Here is a 19,162-nt window from a genome sequence, read left to right as displayed (position 1 = left end):
AAATATGTCTGCTTGTGACTTACTTTATTATTTTGATTTGACAGCTTGAAACCAATCTATTGTACTCTTTCTTACCTGAAGTAACTCGAATGGCCAGAAAGTTTACTCATATTTCAGCTCTTTTACAGGTATTTATTTATAGCTTGTTTTATGTGACTGTTTACTATAAATTTCTAATGTTCTGTAAATAAAAAACTTGAAAATCTTACTTCTTAAAGCCAGCTTTATGTGGCAGAGGTGTCTAGTCTGATAGACAAGTTTATAATGTCCATTAAAGCAAGAAAGAGAAATTTAATTGAAAATCTACTCTCACCCATCTCTATTTCTCCAAAGGAAAAGAAAAAAAGTAGTTTAAACCTTTTTAAACATTCTCATAAATAAAACAATATTTTGGAATTTTAAAAGTTTTTTTACAAATAAAGTAGTATGGAAAACATCATATCAGTTAGCTTTTGTACATGATAAATGCACCCCAAATTAGCTTGTGATTGGTGTTTTAGTTGACGATTTGGGCTGGGCTCAGCTAGAAGGTTCTGTTGTTCTGGGCCAGGTTCAGCTATTCGGGGCTGGACTTGGTCATACATTGGTGGTCAGCTGGCTGGTCCAAGTGTCCCATAGCTGTGATGGCTTTGTCTGGACTGCACATTCCTCATCTCCCAGCCAGCTGGACCAGGCTTGTTCATGAAGTGGTGGCTACGGCAGGGTGTCAAGAGTGCAAGTGGAAGCATGCAAAACCTTCTGGGGCCTTAGACTTCTGCTTTGGTCACACTAAGACCCAAGGCCAGCCCGGATTGAAGGACTGGAGAAATTGAGTCTACATCTGCATAGAGGAGCTACAAAGAACTGTGGCCTTCTTTTATCAATCTGTCACAGTCACTAATGTACTTCATGTCAAAGATTTCTGGAGATTAGTGTCTTTTTAAAAGGATACTGTTTGAAAATTGAATAGTTGACCAGTCAGCATTTTGACAGTTACTGTATATAAAATGCATCTTATATGTAAAAAGCTGGAAAATATCTGTTTTACCAGATAAAAATTGAATTTGAGAAAGTTTGATAGTTAAGTGATTATCAAGTGTTAGCTATGGTCTTTTCTTTCTCAGGCTTAACTGAGTTAAAAGTGATTTATAGTAAATTTTGGAGTTCTTTGAGACAGTTGACAGTAAGAAACATGTATTATTTAGGTAGCATGTTGACTTAAATATTTTTTGCTACTTTAATATCTTTTTCTTCTTGTTAATAGTATATAAATTTGTCACTGACATGTATGTGTGAAGCATGGGAAGAAATATTGATGCAGATGGATTCTCGTCTCACCAAGTTTGTGCAGGTAATATACCTGGAGTTTCCCATGGAAGGTGTTAAAGAATGCACGTTATCCTTATTTACTTCATGAAGGACATGAGAAAAATCAGTCTGTTTTGTAAAAGGCTCAGATCATGACTTCTTTCAAACGGTTTGGTCTAACCTCATACTATTATCTCAGAGAGTGATACACACAGCTCTTCCCCTTGGTACAACTTAGGTGGGGACAGGATTGTGAAGTGGAGCTGGTAGGGCTTGGGGATTAAGGACAGGAGCTGGAAGAGCTGACTGGTTGTTTTCCTGCAACTGCTATTCAGATCATCAATTTAAATATGAATTTGAGAGAAGGTTAAAGGTAAGAAAGGGAGTCATGTTCCTGTAATTTTGAATCAATATGCTTATAATTTAAAAAATACCTATTATGATTTTATTGATCTTTCTCTAGGAAAAGAATACAACCACATCAGTGCAAGATGAATTCATGGACTTGCTGTTGTGGGGGAAAGCAAGGTAATGAGCTCATATTAGGTACTCTTGCTTTTCCTTCTCTTTTAAAGTAATTTATTTCAAAAGCAATTCACATTCATTGTAAAAAAAAAAAAAAAAAGAAGAAGAAGATTCTGGTGCACAAAGACCAAAAAAGTAGTATATATTTTTCTAGGCTTTTTCATTCACGTATTTATTTTTTACGTAAACGTGATCATTCTGAGTGTATGTGTAATATATGTAAATATATTATATATGTACTTTTTAAATGTATAAAAATTTTAAAATTCTATGTAGCCAAATCAATCTTTTCCTTTATTGTATTTGCCTTAACATTATTCTTAAAAAGATCTTTTCCATATTAAGTGTTCAAAGCTCTGTATTTTCCTCCAGAGATTTTTTTGTGGTTTATGTTTTTATTCCATTTACATGTTCCAGATGTGATTTATTTGGTCATATGCTGTGGAAGACTAACTTCTTTCTTTTCAAGTGTTTAGGTAATTGCCCAGTATAATTCATTGAGTATTACACCTTCTTCTTACTGATGTGAAATACCATTTTAGCATATAGTACATCCTTATATCTACTTCAGTCTGTTCCTAGACTTTATTGTTTCCCGTTTTGTCCATTTCTTTGTGAGTACAACAAAATCTTAATTTTTGTTGGGCTATTTCTTTTTATTTATTTTGTTTAAAAATCTTGTTTGTTCTTTGAAATTTAAATGTTTTAAGTGATGCATTCAGATTTTGAATAGAGAAGACTAAAAATACTTTCTTTTTCATTCTAGTGCTGAACTTCAGACCCTCTTAATGAACCAGTTAACAGTAAAGGTGCAGTTATCTTTGTATTTTAATGACTATGAACACATTCTTAATTTTTTTGAGAATGGCATATAGTATCTTACTTGTATGCTGAATACTTTTTTTTCTCTTAATTAGGGCTTAAAAAAGCTTGGCCAATCTATAGAGTCATCATATTCCAGTATACAAAAATTGGTTATAAGTCACTTACAGAGGTATGAAGGTGATGTAGAATCTTTTGGTATTGCATCTACACGTACTTGGCATTGATCTTCTTTCTGCAACCTTCTTTTCATCATCTGGCATTCTCTGTTTGAGCCTCTTCTGGCTAAAATTGTTGCATTAGCATTTGAGGGGACTCTTGGAGTGCCCAAGATTTAAAGAGTCAATAATGGTAATTCTGCTTTATGAAATAACTTTCCAACATCTTTTCACCACCCGAGGCCCTGTCTGGGCTTTTATCTCACCCAGACAGCCATGAGGTATGTCTTGAATAGGGCATATACCCTTTTTTGAGTGGTGAAATTAAGTAAGTTTGTATATCATTTTATATGTTATGTAAAAGCATGTCTATATTTTTGCATTTAACTCTGTGGCAAGGTGTTGGTTATGATTATCCTCATTTAGAAGAAACTGAAGTTCAGAATGGTTATATATGGCTGACCCAAAGTTCTTAAGTGTCAGAGCCAAGACTGTCCCAGGTCTTCAAGTCTCATGCTATTTCTAGCTACAGCTACCTCACTGAAGCAGTTTGCAGGTAGATGTTCAGTGTTTGACTTAAATTTTGATAAATTTCTTTATGCTGAGACCCTGGGCCTTACTATATCACCTCCTGTTTTGATCACTTTAGGACCCTCTGGCCTGGTCTCTTCCAGTCCACATTATGCCCCTCAAATATATTCTCCACAGTGGATCTGATCATGTTACTCTTATTTAAAAACTTCCAGTGCCTTCCCATTTCTTAGGACTAAAACCTTTGGATGGCTGCCTATCTGCTTCACCTACACTGGTGGCCTTCTCAAACTTGACAGTTTTTCTCCTACCCAGGGCTTTTGTACAGCCCTTTTGCTTTCTGGAACACTCCCACCCTGTTCTTCACTTGCATTCTCTAGCTCTCAGCTCAAATCTCACTTGTTCAGAGAAGCCTTCTCTAATCCCCAGACTAGATCAGGTTCTTCTGTTAGATCTGCACCTGGTGTGTTTCCTTTAAGGCATTTATGGTAGTTGGAATGATACACTGTCTGATTGTATGGTTATGACTGTCTCCCCCATTATACTGGCAGTGTTATGAGGACCCTTTCATTTTGTTCACCGTTAAGTCCCCAGTATTTAGCAGAGTGCCGGACCTAAAGTTGGAGCTTAATAAATATTTGTTGAATGTTAAATACATAGCTGTTGGGTGAACAATATGACCATATGACTATCTTAAAAGTGCCAGGACTAACTGTGGAGCATAATTTGATCTTACAAAGTTTAATCTTGTGGTCATATATTCATCTCACTAGTCATGACAACCCAATGATTCTTCTACAACTTTTCAAAATAATTTTGAGAAATAATTATTTCTCATAGAAAGAAAAAGTTACTTTCAGTTTTTATTTCTGAAAACTTAACTTAGAAATATTCAAGCAAGATAGTAGCTGCCTGCCACCTTGATGATGGTGTTTCTGCTCTGTTTTTGATAGTGGCTCAGAGTCTTTATTATACCATTTGAGTGAACTGAAAGGAATGGCTTCATGGAAGCAAAAATATGAACCTCTTGGACTAGATGCTTCAGGAATTGAAGGTGGTAATTTAATTCCTCAATAGACTGCATTAAATCCACTTTACTTATTTGACAAATGATATTTATTTATTTACTTCCTTTTAGATGCTATTACTGCAGTGGGTTCTTTCATACTCAAGGCAAATGAACTTCTTCAGTAAGTATTGGAGATACTTGAATCTTGGAATCATTGACTTGAGAATGTTTTACTTTTTACTTATAAATAAGAACCTAGCAAATTGTTGTGATTTTCTAAAAATGAGTTTTTAAGTTTTTATCAAAATTATACTTTACATGATTAAAACAATCCAATAGCACAGCAGTTTCATACATTAAAGTGGTATTTTCCTGTCCCGCCCATCCTCACCCCAGGTCCTCTTTCCAGGGGGAATCCTTTTAACTATTTCTGGTTTTAGGTCTGTAGGTTACTTCCATATTTCTAAATTGGATGACTGTACTGCCTTTCTTTTACTTACCAGTTTTGAGAAATTATTCTTCTCTGTGTGTCTGTCTTTCCTAGACTCTGCTTGCTTTCTCCTCGCACAGTCTGCCTTGCTCACATCCTCAGGCTCTCCACCGTCTCAGGGGCAGTGTCACACCCCTGGAACTCCCTCTCTCCCTGCTGCTTCCTCCATTAGCCTCCCCCTGCCTGCACCAGCCTGCGTGCGGGCTCCCTCTCGTGCAGCCACCGCCCTGGCGTTTTCTTCATTGCTTTCATGGGTTAGATCCTTACTTCCAGGATCTCCTCTGTTTCTTGGTTCATTTAATCACTTTGTGGAAAATATCTTCCAGTAACTTAGAAAACGGATGTGTGAGGGTAAGCTTTGTGTGTCCTTTTTGTGTCTTTTCTCCTTCTGCGACACTTAATTGATGGTTTTGCCTGGGTATAGATTATGAAGGGGGATTCATTTTCTCATAGAACTTTCAAAGCTTTGCTCCATTGTATTTTGGCCTTTCTGTTGCCAATGGAAGGTCTGGTGCTTCTGATTCTCATTCCTTTGTGTGCTATTTTTTTTCTCCTCTCAAAAAGCTTTATTCATCCTTGATATGTTGAAATTTCACAATAGAGTTTTAAATATGGGTCTTCGCATTTGTTGTACTCATAATAAGAAAATGCCATTTTAACCTGAATTCTATATTGTATTATTATTTTGACAATTTCCTCTTCTCCCTCTCCTTTTTTTTAAACTAGATTTTTGTTCTAGAAATCTAGTTAGTCAGATATTAGACTTCATGGATTGATCCTCTGTCATTTATTTTTACTCTCATTTTTTTTAATATCTTTTGTCTTCTCTATTTCCTGTGAAATTTTCTTGACTTAATTATCCAATGCTATCATTCATCATAGACAATTATTGAGCATTTAACTATGTTTTAAACACTATTCTAGATGCTGAGGGTATAGCAGTAAACAAAACTGATAAAAAAGATCTTGCCTTCATAGATATTATATTCTTACATGATGAGACAGACAATAAAGAAATGAATAATTAAAACATACAGCAAGTCAGATAGTGATAAGTAGTGGTGGGAAAAGCTAATGAGGGAAGGAGGACCTAGGGCATGCTGGGGCTAGGGGTGCAATTTTTTGGTCAGGGAAGGCCTCACTGAGAAGGTGATGTTGGAGAGAGGAGGGAGTGAGCCCTGTTACTTTGGGGGCAAAGGAGACAGCAAGTATGAAGGCCTTGAGTTTGGAGCATGCCTGGCGTATATGAGGGGACTCAAGGAGCCACTACAGTTAAAGTGACTTGAATAACAACGTGAGTTGTAGGGAATGAATTGAAAGAGGTCACAGAGGATGGGACAGGTTGTGTAGAGCCTGTAGGCAGTTGTAAGGACTGTGGCTTTTACTCTGCGTATAATAAGCTCTTAGGGAGTTATTAGCAGTGCAGCGACAGGATATGACTTAGGTTTAAAGAGATCCCTCTTGTTATTTACTTGGTATTGAGAATAGATTATATGAGGGCAAGGACAGAAGCCACGAGACAAATGGTGGTCAGAATCAGAAATGGTCAGAACCTGGATATATTTTGAAAGTAGAAATAACAAGATTGCTGAATGGTTGTATGGATGGTAAAAATAAAGGAGTCACGGACAATTGTGAGTTTATTAGGTCCTGAGCACCTGGTAGAGTATGACTAACATTTACTGAAATGGGGAAGACTTGGGGGAGAATATAGGAAATATATATGTATTTTATGTTCCTCAATTTGGGTTTATCTGATTTTTTCATGGTTTGATTCAAGTTATACATCCCTGGCCAGAATATTACATAATCAGTGGAATGTCCTTCTCAAGGTGTCAGATCCAGAGGCAGACAGTGTCCGGCTACCTCTTCTTATTGATGTTAATTTTGATCACATGGTCAATGTATTAGGCATACTGTTAGATACCCTGGTGGAGCTGTCCAGCGTGTTGTTGATTGTATGAGATTATGTTCAAGTGAGGGATCCAGGCTGGAAATGTAAATTTGGGAGCCATCAGCACATTGGTATTATTTTAAGCCACGAACCTGGATGAGATAGTTAGTGTGCTTAGAGGAGAGATCTGAAGACTGGGTGATGGGCTTTCCAGTGTTAGAAATGGGGTTGATGTGGCGCTAGCGAAAGAAACTGGAGAGGCAGAAAGACCAAGGGGTGGGTATCCTGCAGGCTGAGTGAAGGACGCATTGCAAGAAGTAATGAGGGATTGGTTGTCTAATGCTGCTGAGTCAAGTAAGGTGAGGACCAGAAGTGGACTAGATCAGAATATTATCAGAATAGATGATGGGTGACCTTGATGAGAGCCACTTCCGTGGAGTCATGGGAGCAGGTATGATGCAGAATGAGAGCAGATACAAAGAAAACAACAAATGTAGTCTCTTGAGTTTTGCTGTAAAGGGAATGGCCAGCATTTAAAAATAGTCATTGGGTTTTTCTTTCTTTTTACAGTGGGAGAAATTAGAGCATATTTATTTATGGTGGGAATGTTCTTCTGAAGGGGAACAGTTGAGATGGCAAAGAGAGGGAAGATTGCTAGAACAAGAGGATTCAAGAGGGGATGGGATTTAGTGTGTCAGGGAAGGGGCTGGAAGAATAGTTCCTCCATAGTTATAGGAGAGAAGGCCAAGACAGGGGTCACACATGCTGGTATATGAGCAGATGAGGGCTTGGGGATGTTCACTTCTAATTGTTTTTGTTATCTTAGTGGAAATATGAAATGTTCTGTCATCAGCTGAAGGTAAGGATGGGGAAGTGGTATTGAGCTTTGAGAATAAAGGAAGAGGTGTGAGCCATTTGTCTAGTACAGTAGGAGCGTGAATGGGCTGATGAAGCAGGAGGATTGTCAGTAGTGCTAAGGGCTGCTTGGTTAGCGTTCCCAGGAGCGTTAAAATGAGACCAGCCAACGTGGCTGTGTGGTTTTCTCCAGCCGGGGTCAGCTGCTCCACTGGGAGCACAGAATAGGTGAGCAGTTTGATTTACTAGGCTTGGTGAGTAAAAGGAAGCAAAGGGGAGTCAAGAAATTGAAGCAAGGGCATGATTAAAATGATAAACCTCAAATCTGTACTGATTTAGGAGGGAAGTGAGGACACAGAGTGGGTGCGAGACAGTGAAAGGTGGTAGAACCAGTAGGTGGTAGTCTTGGTGGGATGAATGTTGTGCTACTGGAGAAAAGTCACTGGAAAGATAGTTGCTGGTTGTTGGTGAGCAGGATGCTTTAAATTGAGATTTAAAATGTTCACGTTGGTGGACTTCCCTGGTGGCGCAGTGGTTAAGAATCCACCTGCCAATGCAGTGGACATGGGTTCAAGCCCTGGTCCGGGAAGATCCCACATGCCACGGAGCAACTAGGCTCGTGCGCCACAACTGCTGAGCCTGCGCTCTAGAGAGCCCACGAGCTGCAACTACTGAGACTGCGTGCCACAGCTACTGAAGCCCGTGTGCCTAGAGCCTGTGCTCCACAGCAAGAGAAGCCACCAAAGTGAGAAGCCCATGCACCCCAACAAAGGGTAGCCCCCGCTTGCTGCAACTAGAGAAAGCCCATGTACAGCAACGAAGACCCAACGCAGCCAAAAATAATAAATAAATAAATTTTAAAAAAGGTTCACGTTGGAATGAAGGTCTAGGGTGTGAACTTTAGAATAAATAGCCCAGGTGGGGTGGAGGACGAGATCTTTGACCTGAACCATGCTATTGAATGTCTTATTATGGCAGTCCTGTCTTTTAATTTCTAAGTGTTTTCTTATTTGTTTAATCATTTTTCAAAGCTGTGCTCTTCCTTTGTGGATGTGACATCTTCCCACAGCTCTCTGAGGACGTTAATTAGAGTTTAAAAAAATCTCTGCCGCTCCCTGAATTATCTCCTCTTTGTGTGTCACTTTGCTGTTTATTTTGGTCTCTTGTTGCCAGCTTTCTTCAAAAACCTGATGCCTGATTGTTTACTCATATTTATTCGTGAGGCAGTTTAAAGTTGCCTGGAATTGCTGGGTGCAGGGTGGCCCAAAGCCAGCATGAGTGCCAGAGCATGCGGACCTGTGCTGTGGGCAGCCAGTGCCTACCCGGAGCCACCTTGGCTCTTCCCAGTTTATTCAGCTTCTTTGAAGAACTCTGTTTTTGTCTGGAAGGTAGTAAATGCCTAGGCATTCATATTTTGGGGGAAAGAGTGTATTGGCCACTCTGTGTTTCAGTTTGTCCTCCTTTGTTCAGCCCCAGATGTCATCCTAATGTCTTCTGTTGAACTTGATGTTTCTAAGGACTGAGTATCCTTGGCGTTCTGCCAGGCGGATGACTCGTTGCTGCTCTCTTTCCACAGTGCCTGGCACATGGCCGCCTCTGGTGACCTTCACCAGTCACTAGTCTTCTGTTGGCTTTTGACATTTCTGAAACTTAAAAAGAAATTTTTTCTAGTGTCCTCTTTTTGTGTGTGAGTTTATAACACATCCACCTCTCCCCACCAATCCATCATCATTTTAATGGGCTTTTATTTTTTTTAATGAATTTATTTATTTTTGGCTGCGTTGGGTCTTCGTTGCTGTGCACGGGCTTTCTCTAGTTGCGGCGAGCGGGGGCTACTCTTCATTGCAGTGCGCGGGCTTCTCATTGCGGTGGCTTCTCTTGTTGCAGAACACGGGCTCTAGGCGCACGGGCTTCAGTAGTTGTGGCTTGCGGGCTCTAGAGCACAGGCTCAGTAGTTGTGGCACACGGGCTTAGTTGCTCTGCAGCATGTGGGACCTTCCCGGACCAGGGTTCAAACCCACGTCCCCTCCATTGGCAGGTGGATTCTTAACCGCTGTGCCGCCAGGGAAGCCCCTAATGGGCTTCTAGAAGGTAGAGCTTATTACAGATGTGTGTGCTCAAAGAACAAAGCAGGAGGAGAAATGATATTCCTTTTCCTGAATGTTGAATAATTTTTTGCAGAGAGTAAACATAAAATATTAAGCTTTCTGTGATCACCTTTCAGTGAAAGGTAGTTTTTGATTTAACTTCTTCCTCCCTTGAGATAAGTAGAATATAGCATTATTTTAGGTTATAATGGAGAAACTGAGGCAGTGAGAACTTTGACGTTAGCCTGTAATAGATCAGTGGTTGCCTGGGGTTGGGGTGAGAGTATTGACTGGGAAAGACAGAAAGGAACGTCTTTTCTGTTTTTCATTTTTGCTGCAAGAGAATTTTGATCATAGTGCTTGGTAACGCAAGAGATGTTACAGTCTTTTATGTCAGGTGTTTTACTGTGTACAGAAAGGTTAATGATGCTGACCTACTTCTCCAGTAGTATTATGACATTTAATGCTTGGAAGGGACTTTGAGATTTAGGGGTGAAAAGTGCATGTATTATTTGCTTAGAGTAATTATCTTACAGATGTGAGCTTAAAGAGGTTTTTTAAAAAATGATATCCATCTTTATATTCAGAGACAGTTGCATCAAAGTGAAGATGACTTCCACTTATAACCCTTAATCTTGGGGGTACATTTGCATAAAGCCCAAGGAAATTCAAATTTTGAGATTCATTACTGTAAGGATAAAAAATCAGCTTCCAAAAGTAATGTCTATTGATATCAGAGGTAGTGGTAGTGACATATTACAAGTTTATAATAATGATTTTCTGTTGTGTTTGATGTTTGTTTCTTCTTCCTGATCAGTGAGTATTTTTTTTTTAACTGAGAATGGTGCCGGAAACTTTTTTTCTGATTTCTTTTATTTCCAAAGTTAGAAAAGGATTTCATACTTTACTGAGTGCCCAGAAAGGAAAGACTGTTACACAGTTTGTGGCAAGGCTGTTATAATCAGTTAGAATCTGAGTTATTTGCTTTTTTTTTTTTTAAAGAGAATCAGGATTTGCTTTTTTGAAACTTTATTTTTGGGTATGTGTTTTATTTGTTAAATCTGTTGTAAAGGCTTACATGTCATCCAGATAGGATATAGTAGAACAAAAAGGATTATTACATTCTACAATAATTGAACAATGATACATGAACCCCATATAATAATTTCATTTCTGATTTATTTTTATCTTCTAGAGTTATAGATAGCAGTATGAAAAACTTCAAAGCATTTTTTCGGTGGCTGTATGTGGGTAAGTGAGCTGAATGAAACATTCTTGTATTTTTAACACTTTTTAAAAAAATTGTGGGAGTATCAATTTAGCATATTTCAATTATTGTAGTAAATTTTAAATACCTGTTGAAGTAGAGAGAATAGTATAAGTGACCTGCCTTCTACCCGTCACTTAGTTTCAGCAGTTTTCAACACATGGCCAGTCTTATTTCTTCTATACACCCACCCATCTCCACCCCCGCAGATACACCTTCTAGCATTGATTGTCTCTGGCACTCACTGAGAATTGACCCTTATTTACCTTGTAATGTCTCCTTAGGTTAAAATAACATTCTTTAAATCTCTGCTTTGTATTAGGTATTGTTAGGTGTTAGATTTGGGGGAAAAGGGGGAGAAAAAATAAGACAAAACCTCTGCCCTTGAATAGCTTAGCTCCTGTTTTATATTTTGGTCTTCTGTTTCTAGATCTGTGCCATTCATTATGGTAGCCACTAGTCACGTATGGCTGTTTCAATTAGTTGAAATTATGTAGAATTATAAACGCAGTCCCTTAGTCATGCTAGCCACATTTTAAGTGCTCAAGAGCCACATGTGGTTAGTGGCTACCATGTTGGACAGCACAGAACTAGAACATTTCCGTTATCTCTTCTATTGGACAGTGATGCCCTAGCTAAATAGAATGCAGACCACTTGTGGCCTTTCTTTATGTCTCCACAGTATCTTTGCATTTGTAGGTAATTAACAAATAGTTACTGACTTGATATTAAATGTTTTAATGCTCACTCTACAGGATATGCATATTTTATTTAGGTCCATTTGTACTGCTGTTTTTGTGACCTGTATTAATATCTTTGAAATAATTTAGCATACATTTCCCTCCAACATATGCAAAATTTAGTTGTAAATGGAATTTACGACTCTTATATTTGTTAAAATTCTAAAGAGTAAAATAGAAAGTAAATTACCTGTAATGTGCTAATATCCTTGAAACAAATGCCCAGATCTTTAATTCTCATATTTTTAAAACAGACTTTTCATATTTGTTAGCCTAGTATAATTGCTTTCAATAAAAAAATGAAAGCGATCTGTAGATGTTGACATTTAAAATTCTTATATTTTTCTCAAAACCATACCAACACTAGCCAGAATGGGGAGCCAGAGTGTTTATCAGGCTAGCCTGTTTAATATCAGAGTTAATTAGAATAAATTACAATGTTCAAATTAAACGAAGTCTTAGAAGTGACTTTCTTTTACAGAAGTAGTAGCTTGGTTTTACTGATAATTATTGGAGTAATTAGGCAGTTTATATTTTTACTGCCTGTCCTAACTGTAGTAAGAAGCTGCATTAGAAGATAAATGAATTACTGCTCAGTCCTTATCATTAGAGCAAAGCACACTGGATTGGAGAACTGGAGACCTAACTGTAACTGGGTGCTGCCACTAGTTAGCGCTCTAACCTTGGTTTGCTCTTGGGTAAAATGATTCTCCATGAAGGCAGGGACTTCTTTTATACTGCTGTATCCCTAGTACCTATATTACACTCAATAATTAATTTTTGGATGGATAAATGAATCAGTGGAACCTAGATTATGGCTGGTTTATCAGATAGTTTAGAAGTTTGAATTAATTAAAAACAGTTTCTTAAAATAATCCATATTTGCAGAATAATGTCCAACATGCTTTTTCCCAGCCAAACATAAGAAGCATATTCAAACACTGTGCAAAAGCACATGCAGCATACTTCTTGACTTAGGTGGATGTAATGTATAGAAAACACGGTACTGATACAGACACCCCTATGAAAGGACAAAAAGAACAAACCACAGTATTAAAGAAAGTATATAAATATATATATACACACATGTAAGTGTGTGTTTACACATATAAGTCTTAGTGCAAATATTTTCATGTAGCAAAAAAGCCCAAGGGAAAGAAGCACATCTTTTTGGTAGTCTAAGACTTCTGGAGGAAAGAACTGCTTGCACATTTTAAGAGAAGAAACATCACGGAGTTAGGAGGAATCCCTACACATGTAGTCTTAGCTCAAGGCAGCAGCTAGGTTTGTTTGTCCGGAGTGGCAGTAGGTTGAATTGAAGGAGAAAATGAAAAATAATAGTTTAGGATGGCTATACCAACCATTTTGAACCTGAAAATATAAATCAAATTTAAATTCTTCACCTTTTAGTTCTTCGAAGAAAAATAAGTTTTCCTTGATGACAAGAAGATATTTAAAATGGAAAATGTAGTCCAGTGAAATACATTTAGTTTTTGAAATGCATCTATAATTAAAATTATGTTTGTAGTTTCCTTTTAAAGATAGTTTTAAAATTTATATTTCCAGCAATGTTGAGAATGACAGAAGACCACGTACTTCCTGAGCTGAATAAGGTAGTATATAGTAGTAGTTTTTTTCCACATCTTTATTGGAGTATAAATGCCTCATAATTGTTGTGTTAGTTTCTGCTGTACAACAAAGTGAATCAGCTATATGTATACATATATCCCCATATCCCCTCCCTCTTGAGCCTCCCTCCCACCCTCCCTATCCCATTCTTCTAGGTCATCACAAAGCACCAAGCTGATCTCCCTGTGCTATTCAGCAGCTTCCCGCTAGCCGTCCATTTTACATTTGGTAGTGTATATGCGCCAACGCTACTCTCTCACTGCATCCCAGCTTCCCCTTTTCCCCATGCCCTCAAGTCTGTTCTCTGTGTCTGTGTCTTTATTCCTGTCCTGCCAGTGGGTTCATCAGTACCGCTTTTTAAAATTCCATATGGGGCTTCCCTGGTGGCGCAGTGGTTGAGAGTCTGCCTGCCAATGCAGGGGACACGGGTTCGTGCCCCGGTCCGGGAAGATCCCACATGCCGCGGAGCGGCTGGGCCTGTGAGCCATGGCCGCTGAGCCTGTGCCTCCGGAGCATGTGCTCTGCAACGGGAGAGGCCACAACAGTGAGAGGCCCGCGTACCGCAAAAAAAATAAAAATAAAAAAATAAATAAAATTCCATATGTATGCGTTAGCATACGGTATTTGTTTTTCTCTTTCTGACTTACTTCACTCTGTATGACAGATTCTAGGTCCATCCACCTCACTACAAATAGTTCAATTTTATTTCTTTTTATGACTGAATAATATTCCATTGTATATACATGCTACATCTTCTTTATCCATTCATCTGTCGATGGACACTTAAGTTGCTTCCGTGTCCTGGCTATTGTAAATAGTGCTGCAATGAACATTTTGGTACATGACTCTTGTTGAATTATGGTTTTCTCAGAGTATATGCCCACTAGTGGGATTGCTGGGTCATACGATAGTTCTGTTTTTAGTTTTTTAAGGAACCTCCATACTGTTCTCCATAGTGGCTGTATCAATTTATATTCCCACCAACAGTGTAGGAGGGTTCCCTTTTTCTCTACACCCTCTCTGGCATTTATTGTTTGTAGAGTTTTTGATGATGGCCATTCTGACTGGTGTGAGGTGATACCTCATTGTAGTTTTGATTTGCATTTCTCTATTGATTGGTGATGTTGAACATTCTTTCATGTGTTTGTTGGCAATCTGTGTATCTTCTTTGGAGAAGTGTCTATTTAGGTCTTCTGCCCATTTTTGGATTGGGTTGTTTGGTTTTTTGATATTGAGCTGCATGAGCTGCTTGTATATTTTGGAGATCAATCCTTTGTCAGTTGCTTGATTTGCAAATATTTTCTCCCATTATGAGGGTTGTCTTTTCATCTTGTTTATGGTTTCCCTTGCTGTGCAAAAGCTTTTAAGTTCATTAGGTCCCATTTGTTTATTTTTGTTTTTATTTCCCTTACTCTAGGAGGTGGGTCAAAAAGGATCTTGCTGTGATTTATGTCATAGAGTGTTCTGCCTATGTTTTCCTCTAAGAGTTTGATAGTTTCTGGCCTTACATTTAGGTCTTTAATCCATTTTGAGTTTATTTTTGTGTATGATGTTAGGGTGTGTTATAATTTCATTCTTTTACATGTAGCTGTCCATTTTTCCCAGCACCACTTATTGAAGAGGCTGTCTTTTCTCCATTGTATATTCTTGCCTCCTTTTTCAAAGATAAGGTGACCATATGTACGTGGGTTTATCTCTGGGCTTTCTGTCTTGTTCCGTTGGTCTGTATTTCTGTTTTTGTGCCAGTACCATACTGTCTTGATTACTGTAGCTTTGTAGTATAGTCTGAAGTCTGGGAGCCTGATTCCTCCAGCTCCATTTTTCTTTCTCAAGATTGCTTTGGCTGTTTGGGGTCTTTTTTGTTTCCATACAAATTGTAAAATTTCTTGTTCTAGTTCTGTGAAAAATGCCATTGGTAATTTGATAGGGATTGCACTGAACCTGTAGATTGCTTTGGGTAGTATAGTCATTTTCCCACTATTGATTCTTCCAATCCAGGAGCATGGTATATCTCTCCATCTGTTTATGTTATCTTTGATTTCTTTCAACAGTGTTTTATAGTTTTCTGAGTACAGGTCTTTTGCCTTCTTAGGTAGGTTTATTCCTAGGTGTTTTATTCTTTTTGTTGCGATGGTTAATGGGATTGTTTCCTTCATTCCTCTTTCTGATTTTTCATTGTTAGTATATAGGAATGCCAGAGATTTCTGTGCATTAATTTTGTATCCTGCAACCTTACCAAATTCACTGATTAGTTCTAGTAGTTTTCTGGTGGCATCTTTAGGGTTTTCTATGTATAGTATCATGTCATCGGCAAATAATGACAGTTTTACTTCTTCTTTTCCAATTTATATTCCTCTTATTTCATTTTCTTCTCTGATTTCTGTGGCTAGGACTTCCAAAACAATGTTGAATAAGAGTGGCAAGAGTGGACATCCTTGTCTTGTTCCTGATCCTAGTGGAAATGCTTTCAGTTTTTCACCATTGAGCATGATGCTTGCTGTGGGTTGTCATATATGGCCTTTATTATGTTGAGGTAGGTTCCCTCTATGCCCATTTTCTGTAGAGTTTTTATCATAAATGGGTGTTGAATTTTGTCAAAAGCTTTTTCTGCATCTATTGAGATGATCATATGGTTCTTATTCCTTAACTTGTTAATGTAGTGTATCACATTGATTGATTTGTGTATATTGAAGAATCCTTGCGTCCCTGGGATAAATCCCACTTGATCATGGTGTGTGATCCTTTTAATGTGTTGTTGGATTCTGTTTGCTAGTATTTTGTTCAGGATTTTTGCGTCTATGTTCATCAGTGATATTGGTCTGTAATTTTGTTTTTTTATGATATCCTTGTCTGGTTTTGGTATCAGGGTGATGGTGGCCTCATAGAACGAGTTTGGGAGTGTTCCTCCCTCTGCAATTTTTTGGAAGAGTTTGAGAAGGATAGGTGTTAACTCTCCTCTAAATGTTTGATAGAATTCACCTGTGAAGCCATCTGGTCCTGGACTTTTGTTTGTTGGAAGATTTTCAATTACAGTTTCAATTTCATTACCTGTGATTGGTCTGTTTATATTTTCTAATTCTTCCTGGTTCAATCTTGGAAAGTTGTACTTTTCCAAGAATTTGTCCATTTCTTTCAGGTTGTCTGTTTTATTGGCATATAGTTGCTTGTAGTAGTCTCTTAGGATCTTTTGTGTTTCTGCCGTGTCAGTTTTAATCTCTCCTCTTTCATTTCTAATTTTATTGATTTGCATCTTCTCCCTTTTTTTCTTGATGAGTCTGACTAAAGGTTTATCAATTTTGTTTATCTTCTCAAAGAGTGTTCTTTTAGTTTTATTGATCTTTGCTATTGTTTTCTTTGTTTCTATTTCATTTATATCTGCTCTGATTTATGATTTCTTTCCTTGTACTAATTTTGGGTTTTCTTTTTCTAGTTGCTTTAGGTGTAAGGTTAGATTGTTTATTTGAGATTTTTCTTGTTTCTTGAGGTGAGCTTGAATAGCTATGAACTTTCCTCTTAGAACTGCTTTTGCTGCGTCCCCTAGTTTCTGGCTCATTGTGTTTTCATTGTCATTTGTTTCTAGGTATTTTTTGATTTCTTCTTTGGTTTCTTCAGTGATCTCTTGGTTATTTAGCAGCACACTGTTTAGCCTCCAAGTATTTGTGTTTTTTTACTGTAGTTGATTTCTAATCTCATAGTGTCATGGTTGGAAAAGATGCTTGATACGATTTCAGTTTTCTTAAATTTTCCAAGGTTTGATTTGTGACCCAAAATGTGATCTATTCTGGAGAACGTTCTGTGTGCACTTGCGAAGAAAGTGTATTCTTCTGCTTTCTGGTGGAATGTCCTAAAAATATCAATTAAGTCTATCTGGTCTGTTGTTTCATGTAAAGCTTGTGTTTCCTTATTTATTTTCTGTCTGGATGATCTGTCTGTTGGTGTAAGTGGGGTGTTAAAGTCCCCCACTATTATTGTGTTACTGTCGATTTCTGCTTTTATGGCTGTTGTCATTTACCTTATGTGTTGAGGTACTCCTGTACTGGGTGCAGAAATATTTATAATTTTTATGTTTTCTTCTTGGATTGATCCCCTGATCATTATGTAGTGTCATTCCTTATCTCTTGTAACAGTCTTTATTTTAAAGTCTATTTTATCTTATATGAGTATTGCTGCTTCACCTTTCTTGTGATTTCCATTTGCATGGAATACCATTTTCCATCCCCTCACTTTCAGTCCGTATGTGTCCCTAGGTCTGAAGTGGGTCTCTTGTAGACAGCATATATAAGAGTGTTGTTTTTGTGTCCATTCAGTCAGTCTGTGTCTTTTGGTTGGAGCATTTAATCCATTTAGATTCAAGGTGATTATTGATATGTACATTCCTATTACCATTTTCTTAATTAATTTGAGGATTTTTTGTGGGTTTTTTTTTTCTCTTGTGTTTCCCACTTAGAGAAGTTCCTTTAGCATTTGTTGTAAAGCTGGTTTGGTGGTGCTGAATTCTCTTAGCTTTTGCTTGTCTGTAAAGCTTTTGATTTCTCCATTGAATCTGAATGAGATCCTTGCTGGGTAGAGTAATCTTGTTTGTAGGTTTTTCCCTTTTCATCACTTTAAATATGCCCTGCCGCTCCCTTTGGGCTTGCAGAGTTTCTGCTGAAAAATCAGCTGTTAACCTTGTGGGGATTTCCTTGTATGTTATTTGTTGCTTTTCCCTTGCTGCTTTTAATATTTTTTCTTTGTATTTAATTTTTGATAGTTTGATTAACATGTCTCGGTGTGTTTCTCTTTGGGTTTATCCTGTATGGGACTCTCTGCACTTCCTGGACTTGATTGACTATTTCCTTTCCCACATTAGGGAAATTTTCGACTATGATCTTTTCAGATATTTTCTCAGACCCTTTTTTTCTCTTCTTCTTCTGGGACCCCTATGATTCAAATGTTGGTGCGTTTAATGTTGTCCCAGAGGTCTCTGAGACTGTCCTCAATTATTTTCATTCTTTTTTCTTTATTCTGCTCCCTGGCAGTTATTTCCACCATTTTATCTTCCAGTTCACATATCCATTTTTCTGCCTCAGTTATTCTGCTATTGATTCCTTCTTGAGTACTTTTAATTTCATTTGTTGTGTTGTTCATCACTGTCGGTTTGCTGTTTAGTGCTTCTGGATCCTTGTTGAATGTTTGTTTTATTTTTTCCATTCTGTTTCTGAGATTTTGGATTATCTTTACTCTCATTGCTCTGAATTCTTTTTCAGGTAGGTTGCCTATTTAATCTTCATTTATTTGGTCTTGTAGGTGTGGACCTTGCTCGTTTGTAACATATTTTTTTGTCGTTTCATTTTTTTTTTTTTTTTTTTGATGCGTGGAGCTGTATTTGTGTCTTACTGGATGTTTGGCCTGAGGACTCCATCACTAGAGTTTGCAGGCAGTTGGATAGAGCCAGCTCTTGGTGCTGAGATGAGGATCTCTGGGAGACCTCACTCCGATTAATATTCCCTGGGGTCTGAGGTTCTCTTAGTCTAGCGGTTTGGACTCGGAGCTCCCACCGCAGGAGCTCGGGCCCAACCTCTGACCTGGGAACCAAGATCCCACAAGCCGTGTGGCGTGACAGAAAAAACAAGAATAAAACAAGGAGCAATATAATAATAACAAGGAATAAAAAGGAAAATAAAATTAGAAAGATAAAAAACATATTAGGAAAAATAAAAGTATAATTGAAACGACTGCAGCAAGGTAAAATAAAACCACAACAGAAAAAAAGGGAGGGGGAGGGAACAATCCAAAAGGAGAACAATAACAAAGTATAAAGAATAAAATAAATTTAGAAAAGTAAAAGATTTATTAGAAAAAAATAAAATATCAGTGAATCAAAAAGGT

General features: G+C 37.8%; 1 protein-coding gene across 1 annotated transcript in view; it reads left to right on the top strand.

The window, feature by feature from the left end:
- ANAPC4 (anaphase promoting complex subunit 4) overlaps positions 1–19,162 on the top strand; it is a 42,090-nt gene that overhangs the window by 9,871 nt on the left and 13,057 nt on the right. The window contains exons 9-17 of the mRNA XM_081253749.1: positions 45–128; positions 1,244–1,330; positions 1,751–1,815; positions 2,579–2,621; positions 2,730–2,806; positions 4,277–4,377; positions 4,462–4,513; positions 10,854–10,909; positions 13,232–13,278. Coding sequence (XP_081109875.1) covers positions 45–128; positions 1,244–1,330; positions 1,751–1,815; positions 2,579–2,621; positions 2,730–2,806; positions 4,277–4,377; positions 4,462–4,513; positions 10,854–10,909; positions 13,232–13,278 — 612 coding nt within the window. The remainder of the gene's footprint in view (positions 1–44; positions 129–1,243; positions 1,331–1,750; positions 1,816–2,578; positions 2,622–2,729; positions 2,807–4,276; positions 4,378–4,461; positions 4,514–10,853; positions 10,910–13,231; positions 13,279–19,162) is intronic.

Source organism: Mesoplodon bidens (assembly GCF_964165515.1).
Source record: "Mesoplodon bidens genome assembly, chromosome: 1".
NCBI lineage: Eukaryota > Metazoa > Chordata > Mammalia > Artiodactyla > Ziphiidae > Mesoplodon > Mesoplodon bidens.
Note: the sequence above shows the minus strand (reverse complement) of the source record. Positions and strands in the feature narration are given on the sequence as shown.